This window comes from Mus caroli, unplaced genomic scaffold (genome assembly GCF_978045245.1).
Source record: "Mus caroli unplaced genomic scaffold, Mus_caroli_1 scaffold_7, whole genome shotgun sequence".
Classification (NCBI taxonomy): Eukaryota; Metazoa; Chordata; class Mammalia; order Rodentia; family Muridae; genus Mus; species Mus caroli.
The window spans coordinates 132,325,864-132,335,008 of NW_028227262.1; the positions used below are offsets into that span (position 1 = coordinate 132,325,864).

Genomic DNA, 9,145 nt, shown 5'->3' on the forward strand with positions numbered 1-9,145 from the left:
CTAATTTGCTTGTATGGCAAGCACCAAAACTATTTACCCATCTCTTCAGCCTGACAGATATATCTTGGAACAGCAACTCATGTCCTTGTTATTTGAGATTTTAAGAAACTTTATTTGAAAAGGTTCTTGCTCCTGAGTTCCAGATGTACGACATAAGCAGCAGAAAGACAAACTAATAGAATCAATGAAATCATCCATTGTTTTAAAAGATGTTTATTATGGATAATAAGGGAATTTCTTTGCCTCTGACTTCCAATTGCCCTGCCCCCCAAAATCAACATATTTGCATATTTAACTTTGATTCCTTTTATCCACAATTTTAGTTTTTGAGACAAAATAATTCGTGAAAACTTTCAGTTAAAGTTCAGTTGAAAGTAATCAATACTATTTAGAAAAAGGAAATCATTTATAATAGAATCAATGAAATCATCCATTGTTTTAAAAGATGTTTATTATGGATAATAAGGGAATTTCTTTGCCTCTGACTTCCAATTGCCCTGCCTCCCAAAATCAACATATTTGCATATTTAACTTTGATTCCTTTTATCCACAATTTTAGTTTTTGAGACAAAATAATTCGTGAAAAGTTTCAGTTAAAGTTCAGTTGAAAGTAATCAATTCTATTTAGAAAAAGGAAATCATATATATTAGAAATTAAAGATTTTTATATATAATTATACATATTTGTCTTAAAATCTGTCAGAACTATTTTAAAAGGTTGACGCTTATAATTTATTAAACTGATATTTTATTGTTAAAGTTTTGACTAATCAATATATCCAGGCATTTAAAACTTAAATTACAAAAATAATATAAAGCATGAGACTGACCTTGGAAACTAGTGTGATACAATCTTCATAGTCACATTAATGGCGATGCTTGTGGCTATTACCAAGCTATGACTTCTTTTACTGAGGATGGTACAATACCCTAAGGCTGTTTTGAAATGTTTCTTTTATGATTACCATCAAATTGATATGAGTTTTATCACTTAGTTTTTTAATATGATATTTTGACCTGGTCTGCAATAGAATCCCAGTTCAATGACCTATAATAATGACCAGAATTGAAAAATTGAAAAAAAATTTATCTTCTTTCAGTGAAGATTTGACACCCATGAGCATATTCAAGCAAATGCTCATTCAGGTTTTGATAATAATTCTGAAATTTGAAATATTATGTAATTATAATGTAGAAAGTTTTTAACATACCAATTTTTAAAAGACCATACTGAGTAAGGAAATAATGTTTTATGGGTTTTAAGATTCATACTAGAGAACATCTTTAAAATTTGTAATCTTAGTTTTTAATTTACACATGTACTTCAGTTTTATAAACCCTCACAATTGTTAATTCTCCTGTAAGTTTCTCTATATGAGCCACTGTAGTAAAAAAATGTGCTTAGATGTTAGACACAGCCTTTATCATAAAAAATATTATTAACTAGCACCAGAGTTACTTGAAAGTAAGTGAAGCATTCATAGGAATGTAGAATACAGAATAAGTTTCTAACTATTCAGAAGAAAACTTATAGTAAACAAAACAACTACATGTCTACATGTCTTATGGTCACAGCCAGATGAAGCCCAGTCATAAAACATTTGCTGGGTAAGTTGGAGAGAACACATAGACAGCACATTTTACACTGCATTCCAAAGAATCTATCTACATTCTCATATAGGACATCACAGTCTTACAAAGAAAGTTACCCTATGGTAGCTATGCTTACTTTATATAATGAGATTAGTACAATAGCAAACGCAAGAAAAACACACTCCAAAGCGATTTCATTAGGGTAACACTTGCATTAGGTATACAATATACAGAAAAACAAAACATCTTGTTAAATAGGCTTGCAGGCTAATAATATCACAGAGGAACACATTTTCACATTTATCTGTCTTACTATTCAATAGTTATTATCATAAGTATATGCTTTTGTTAATGTACAAAGTTCCTAGAATGTTGGAATGTATTGCCTCTAGCTAGCCTTATGACCATATCTGTAAAAGTAGCTTCAAGAACATTACTCCTCGAGGAAAAGAAAATAAGAAATTCCTTACTCTCATGAGCAGTTATGCACAAAATTACTCTAATGTCTGAGGGAGTTGCCCTTTGACCATTATCAAGTCATCACTACAAATGGATGTTTTTTCCTAAAGATGTCTGTTCTCACACTGGGTGTTGCCAATTCTTGTTATATATAATTAGATAGAGAATCCTTGGCTTTTAGTGAGAAAAATCATTACTTTTAAAGATCTGACAGTGAACTTCGATAAATCTGGGTTCCATTTTAAGAATAATTATAACAGTTGGGAAGTGAACAGAACAGTAGTGAGTTTGTGTTACATCAACAAAGTTGTACAGTATCCAAATGTTTGGACCCACCCGGGGCCTGAGTGGTCAGTCGTGACTCAGTTGCATGCTGACTGATGAGAAGGTGCGGCCCACACTTGTACACAATGGGCCAATGACAACGTCTGTCACACTCTTCCATATTGTCTGCACGGAAGGCAAGACCATTAGGCAGGTCTTCACAAAAGGCATTAGGATCCTGGAATGGGGGAAGAGGGAGATACAAGCATTGTTAATATTACCACTAACAATTTCCATTACCAAGTAAGGGGCCTGACACACATGCTTGAACAAATACAAATACTTAACTCAAATGTGCTTTTAACAGTTCACAAAAAATAAATGGACAGTGGCCAGCATGGTAAGAAGAGCAAGAAGCACACTGTTTAACAGATAAACAGGCACGTAGATGATAAATATTAATATTCTTTCTGCTGGTTGAATGCTGGTGGAAACGGTAAAACAAAAATAAACAAAGAGGTTTATTTCTCTGCCAGATCTCTGCCCGTAAACATTAACTGACTAGCACTTCCTGTTTCTCTGAGAGTCTACTTCCTGCCTGCCTTTCCTGTGGCCTCTCTCTTTGGCTCCTCTCTTAGCCAGTCTGGTTGGGAGCCTCCTCGTTGCATTTCTAATGTACTGAAACAAACAAACTTAGCAACTTTCAAATTTATCAAAAACACATGGTAAGTAGATAGTCTTTCGTTCTAGATTATATGCTGAACTTTTTCTTTCATCAAGACCTGTGTGGAAATGAACTTAGTATTCTGTTCAGCTTCATATTGTTTTCAGCATTCACAACATTAATGACTGAATATTATTATTCTCCATAGTAATGACAGTCACCAAGAAGGCCTGTGTACTGTAGTTAAAAGAGAAAATGTTTATTCCCACGTGTTTGTATACCTTTTCTTAAGATAGCTTAATATTCTTCAGTTACCCAGGTCAAATTTTTGTGTAATCCCCTGAACAATGTTCCCTTTGAGAAAAAAAAAAAAAAAAGGAAAATGTTTGTGAGTTTTGAACTCTGCCAGAGATCTTTTTTTTTCTTCAAGACAGAGTTTCTCTGTGTAGCCCTGGCTGTCCTGGAACTCACTCTGTAGACCAGGCTGGCCCCGAACACAGAAATCTGCCTGCCTCTGCCCACCAAGTGCTGGGATTAAAGGCGTGTGCCACCATGCCTGGCACTGCCAGAGATCTTGATGGAATTTTATTGTTACTTGGGTGGAGAGCTGGGCATGAGTTTGATTTCTTGGTTTGTTCTTAAAATCTGATGTAACTACTGATTTTAATTCAAAGGATACAGGATCAACAACTATGGGTTTGATGAATGTTTTTAGAGTTCATGTGCCCATTTACACAGACTATATTTAGGTTATGTTTTCCTTCAACTGCTAAATATTTGAAACAATCTAGTAAGAACACGAATTATAGGTATTTAGAACTAGACAGCTGATTAAAGGGTGAGTGATAACAACTTTTCACTTCTGACTCTTCGTGCTTCTCACACGATGTCACTTCCACACACTGCCACAAATTAACAAGAGACTAGAAATCTTACAGAACCAGTTATGGCTCTAAGCCTTATTTTATGTCCCTAAGATGTCATATGGTATTGTTATCTAATAAATAATAATCAGTAGACGGATTTTGAAATCAGAATGCATAGTGGAAAAATTAATGAAATCACCTCAAATTAATAGATATCTGAAGTTTATGTCTGAAAGTTTGTTAATCAAATCCACTTCACATTGAACAAATTGTGCTCTATTCTCTCCTTAGGCTATTCCTTTTCACTCTTCATAACCCATTATATCTCTAGGCTCTAAAAGGCACTTGAGCATTTTGTGATTCACTGAAATCCAATCGCCCATATTTGAAGATTCCAGTTCATTGGATGTGGTGAGCTTATTTTATTTTCTGCAAGTTATTCTCTTTGTATCAGAGAGTTCCACGGTCATTGGTTATAGGATTTGAGTTATGTTCTTAACATTGTGACTCACTTCTCTCCTAAATCTGCACACAGTTTAGACTGAAAATGAATGTGCTGAAGCATAACCAAATGCTTCTTATGCACATGGGCTAACCTATGGTCCTCTGTGCTGCCACGGGACACCCAGCCTGGGGTCAGGGATTATTATTTGTTTTTATACTACAGTGTCTTGAAGCCTGTGTTGTCTCAGCAATACACTGTATCGGAAACAAGAAACTAAACAGTGCATTTCCAGTAACCTGACATCTATTTTCATCACATTCCAGAAAAAAAATGAGCCCCTGTGACATTTCTTCAGTTATGATGATCAGCAAACTTACTTGGCAAATGGTAAGGGGATCTGACCAAGGTACCAAATAAAATCAACTCACCAGTCCTAATGATCTGAACATTTGGCTGAAGGTCCAGTATAACCAGATGTTTATAATTTAGTTTTTGTTATTTACTTGGGTGAAGAATATGATATCTACCTGTTGTGATGTATAGCTCTAGTTTCAGCTCCTGGAGAGGCTGAAGCATGAGGGCTGCTTGAGCCCAGGAGTTCAAGGCCAACCTTGGCAACATATTGAGCTCCGTGTTCACAAATACACAAAACAGCTAATAAACCAAATAACTCCTGTCCTAACAATAACAACAACCAAAACAAAAATCTAAAATCAGGTTGGTGGTGACATTGTGACTTGGGTAAAAGCCCCTTTAGTTTTTACTTTCTCAACTGTGGTTTAACAATGAACAGCACCCTGTTTTAGAAATATAAAATAAACGCCTGAAAAGAAAAAAACAAAACAAAAAGCCAAGCAAGTCTACTCTTCTATAAACCTTGCAATCGATCCAGCTTATGTGTTAGGGGCATGCAATCCATTGATGATAACTGTTTCATGAAGGTAAAATGTAACAGTTAAACACCAATTCATAGCTACCCGATGACAAGCATGTGACAGTTAAATATTAATGTCTCACATGAATACAATTTGAGAAATGAGCTGAAGTTAAATAATACATATTGTGTGTCTAAAAGGGAAGTGATATGATGATTCACCAGTGGAAGCCAGACACAAAGCTCCTCCCACTCCCAGGGAAGACAGGTGGAGTCAACATTTAGCACATTGTCGTACTGTTGATATCTTTCCACTATTTAGCAAATGAGAACGTATCTTTTGTCAATTCTTCCCCCAAAGCTGTGAGAAGACCTAGTGTTATCAATGAACAGAGAGCATCAAAGCTAGCATGTTGCAATATGTTATGGGTCCTTTATCTTTTCCTGTTTTTGAAAGTAAAAATAACAGATTTAGTCATTCAGTTGGCAATTTTAGTAAATTTGGAATGTACAGGGGTTTTTTTTTTTTGTTTTTGTTTTTTTGTTTGTTTTGTTTTGTTGTTTGCTTTTCGAGACAGGGTTTCTCTGTATAGCTCTGGCTGTCCTGGAGCTCACTTTGTAGACCAGGCTGGCCTCGAACTCAGAAATCCGCCTGCCTCTACCTCCCAAGTGCTGGGATTAAAGGCTTGCGCCACCACAGCCCGGCTGGAATGTACAGTTTTATATATTGATTTAGGCATGTAAAAAAAATCACCTATGTGGGAATGTCCCATATGAGATAACCATACACATGCTTGTGTGGGCCTGCATACACACGAAAGCAAAGAGTTCCACTTCTCTGGCAATCTTTTGGCCCTTTCAAGATGACTGCTTAGAGCCTCAAGCGATTGGATTGGTATTCTTTGTTTATACTTTCGTCATCTGAATTTATATTTATCTTCCAAAAGACTTCTTTTGGTCTTCAGATTCCTTTCCCTCACAAAGTTACACTTGTTTCCCAGCTCCTCCATTGGTTGCTCACCATGCTTTCTCACCATTTGGGTTTGGTTCTAAATCCCCCTCCCTGGTGATGGGCAAGCTGAAGAAGAGCTTGTGTTCTCACTCAGCAACACTGAGCACCTAATAGGCTTGGTGTGCAGAACTAGTGAGCTAACACAGCAACGTGTACCTCGAGACTGAAAGAAGGAGTAAGTTGGGTAACTCTTTGAACACTGAGACTGCCCTGGGATGTGGCAATGCCCCATGATGTGAAAAACTAAACGGCGTTATCTAGGGTCACACGTGTCACCAGGACCACCTTGAAGTACCAGCTTAAGAACTATTGTGACATTGGGGATGATTCTTTGAATGAAGTGGGTAACCTTTAACACAAAAAACATTTCTTGGAGGAGTGGGCTAGTTCCCTTAAGAAAAGTTTGAGTGCTTAAAAAAGCTTATGATGCATCTTGAACGTGAATAACTTTACAGACATCCCAACATTCGACTGGTTTCCATATTTCTTTTTCTTGTAACTAGATGGCATTTGTGTGTGTGTGTGCTTCATAAGTGAAACAATAATGTAATGGCCTATCCCCTTTTTTCATAGCTTAACATTTTATTTGTTCGTGGTAGATGTTCAACCCAATCATTGTAAACACTCCTGTCTCCCCTGGTTCATGGCTGCTGTTTACCAATAGCAAGACTTGAGTGGCTCAGTTCATAGCACTCTTTTACTAAAGTCTGCCCTTCTCCAAGGGTCAGAATGTAAGTAAGCGCTGTTTTCTCTGAGATCAATGTTTGTTTTGCCCAAGCACAGATGGTGACTGAATAAAAGTCAATGAAAGGAGGAAAGGACCTGCCCAGAACCACAGGCACGAGTCACAACAGGCCCTGGAGAGAGCAGCCTATGACAGGAAGTGGCCTTCCAGACCCCACCTCCGCGCTCAGCTCAGCCTTCTGCATGGAAGGAAAAATCACACCCAGGAAAGAGGCCCTTGCTTCCTTCTGTTTAAACTCTCAGCTGGGACTATAATTCTAAAGAAAGCACACTGCCCTTCCAGATTTCTCAGGTCTTGTTACCCCTGGAAACGAATGTAAGCGTTTTCTCTGCAAATGGGCCCTGGGAAATAGGAAGAGCAGAGAGCAGGTGGCAAAAACCTCTCTAAGCTTCAGAATTACCCCATGTGTCCCCTCTCACCAGATGTGCAGACAGCTGAGGGTAGCAAACAGGATACCCGCAATGAAGGCCAAGGGGATGGCCAGAAATACGGTCAGGAACTTGTACATCACATATTTGCTGATTTCAAAGAGGGCATGGCTGCAGATCCACACTTTGTCAAAGGAGTGTGTAGTCTCAGGCTCTGCAATCAGATCCTCGAAGCCTAGCTGCAGAGACAAGATGCAAGGACTCATGATGTCATCCAACCTGTCCGGGATAGGGTCGGGGTGGGGGTGGGGAACGAAGTTGGTGGGGGTGGGAGTGTGGTGACAGAAGCACTCTAAGAAGGGGAAGTCCGAAGGAAGGGCGACCTGACTAGAGTATCTTCAGCTTTTCTTAGAGTGACACTGGGCACACAGGAGTTGGACACTGTGTGGCTGTTCAGGGAGCCTGAAGGCTGTGGGACCAGGGCAGAGTGCCAATGGAACCAGCATTAGCAATGGGACCAACCCCCACTGTTGGGGAGAAGTTCAAGAGTCATCCTCCTGCAGCATACAAGGGACCCTCAGCAACCTCCAGCCTAGGTGATTGATAGCCCAGCCTGAAACTCACCTTGAGATGAGAGTTGAGCTGGTGAGGATCTCGGTCATGACTCAAGTCAACATACTTCTCAGGATCTGCGTAGTCGACGCCACTGTGGTGGCTGTAGGCGTCATCGGCCATGAAGAGCTGCACATCGGCCTTCTCGGTCTCCAGCCCCATCGTGGCTGGCGTTGCAAGAGTGGCTCGGTCGTTCGTTCGGTCCCTAGGCAGCCCTGCCTCCCCTTCCCGTGGCGCTCAGCCCCGCCTCGCCTGGCTTCGCCCTGCCTAGCCTCGGGCTGCCCGGGCGGCGGCCGCTTCCCGCTGCCGGTTCCGGCTCCCAGCCTTGGCTGGCCGAACCCCGCCCCGCCCCGCCGGGCCTGCGGGGAGGGAGGGCACCTCTCCAGTTGTTTGCCAGAGCCCCAAGGAGCCCGGGGAACCGGCTCGATGAGTCATCTCCTGGCTTGGTGAAGCCGGGCAAAGCAGACCTCCCGGGCCACTTGGCTTGCAGTCCCAACAGGGATGCTTAAAGGCAGACAGATTGGTCGGGGAGGTGTGTGTACTGGAAGAAGGTCTGGAGGTGCTAGGGGGCAAGCATTAGGGAAGTCTACATGCATCTACTGGTTGGATTAGAGTTGTGGCACCTGCTCCTCAGAGCTATCCTGAGAGAATGAGATGTTAATTCATAACTTTTACTTGGTCCCCAACTCACAACAAGCATTGTCGCTGAATTGTGAGGCTAAGGCGTACCTTGTTGACAGATAATGGACTGCAGCAGCCCTTTCGTTTTGGTTTTGTTTTCCCAGAGTTGGTTATGTAAGTTGTTATAGGAGTTTGTTGCCATCATACCCCAAGGATAGGTCTGCTCTTCTGCCTCCAAACTACAACTAATTTTGGATTTTCCATAAAATCAGGATTTTGTTCAAAGACTGCAGGAACTAATGCCGTGCAGAGAGATCTGTAATGCCATCGTAGGAGCAGCATAAACAGAAGCATATAACTACGTCATGGTACATGGATAAACCCGCTGACCATTCTCTCAAGAGCTTCAGTAGGGAGGAGTTGGCATAAAGAGTTTGCCATCTGGTAAACTAAAACTTTGCCTGCGGGAAATAGGAATTTGGTGAGTATAGATATGGAATGATGCTTTCAGCTTGCCCAGACCCCAAAATATAGTACCAAAGAATGGGCATTGCTCTGGACAGCCGGCTTTAGAGCCTGCTGCACAAATCAAATCCCTTGTAGGAAATGGATTTGAAGGTTT

At 40.3% G+C, this 9,145-nt stretch overlaps 1 protein-coding gene across 1 annotated transcript; it reads right to left on the reverse strand.

The window, feature by feature from the left end:
- Positions 1–433: 433 nt before the first annotated feature.
- On the reverse strand, positions 434–8,218 carry Cav2 (caveolin 2). The gene is made up of 3 exons (XM_021165375.3): positions 7,915–8,218; positions 7,342–7,529; positions 434–2,554 (listed from the first exon to the last, which is right to left on the reverse strand). The coding sequence occupies exons 1-3, from the start codon at positions 8,062–8,064 to the stop codon at positions 2,404–2,406; spliced, it is 489 nt and encodes a 162-aa protein (XP_021021034.1). The 5' UTR covers positions 8,065–8,218; the 3' UTR covers positions 434–2,403.
- Positions 8,219–9,145: the final 927 nt, after the last annotated feature.

What these genes read in the sequence shown, in the direction of transcription:
- Cav2 (XM_021165375.3), bottom strand. Translation starts at nt 8,064, where the DNA reads ATGGGGCTGGAGACCGAGAAGGCCGATGTGCAGCTCTTCATGGCCGAT. An exon ending in AGCTCAACTCTCATCTCAAG is followed by an intron (nt 7,530 to 7,914) that starts GTGAGTTTCAGG and finishes TTGTCTCTGCAG; the next exon opens with CTAGGCTTCGAGGATCTGAT. An exon ending in CTCAGCTGTCTGCACATCTG is followed by an intron (nt 2,555 to 7,341) that starts GTGAGAGGGGAC and finishes CCCCCATTCCAG; the next exon opens with GATCCTAATGCCTTTTGTGA.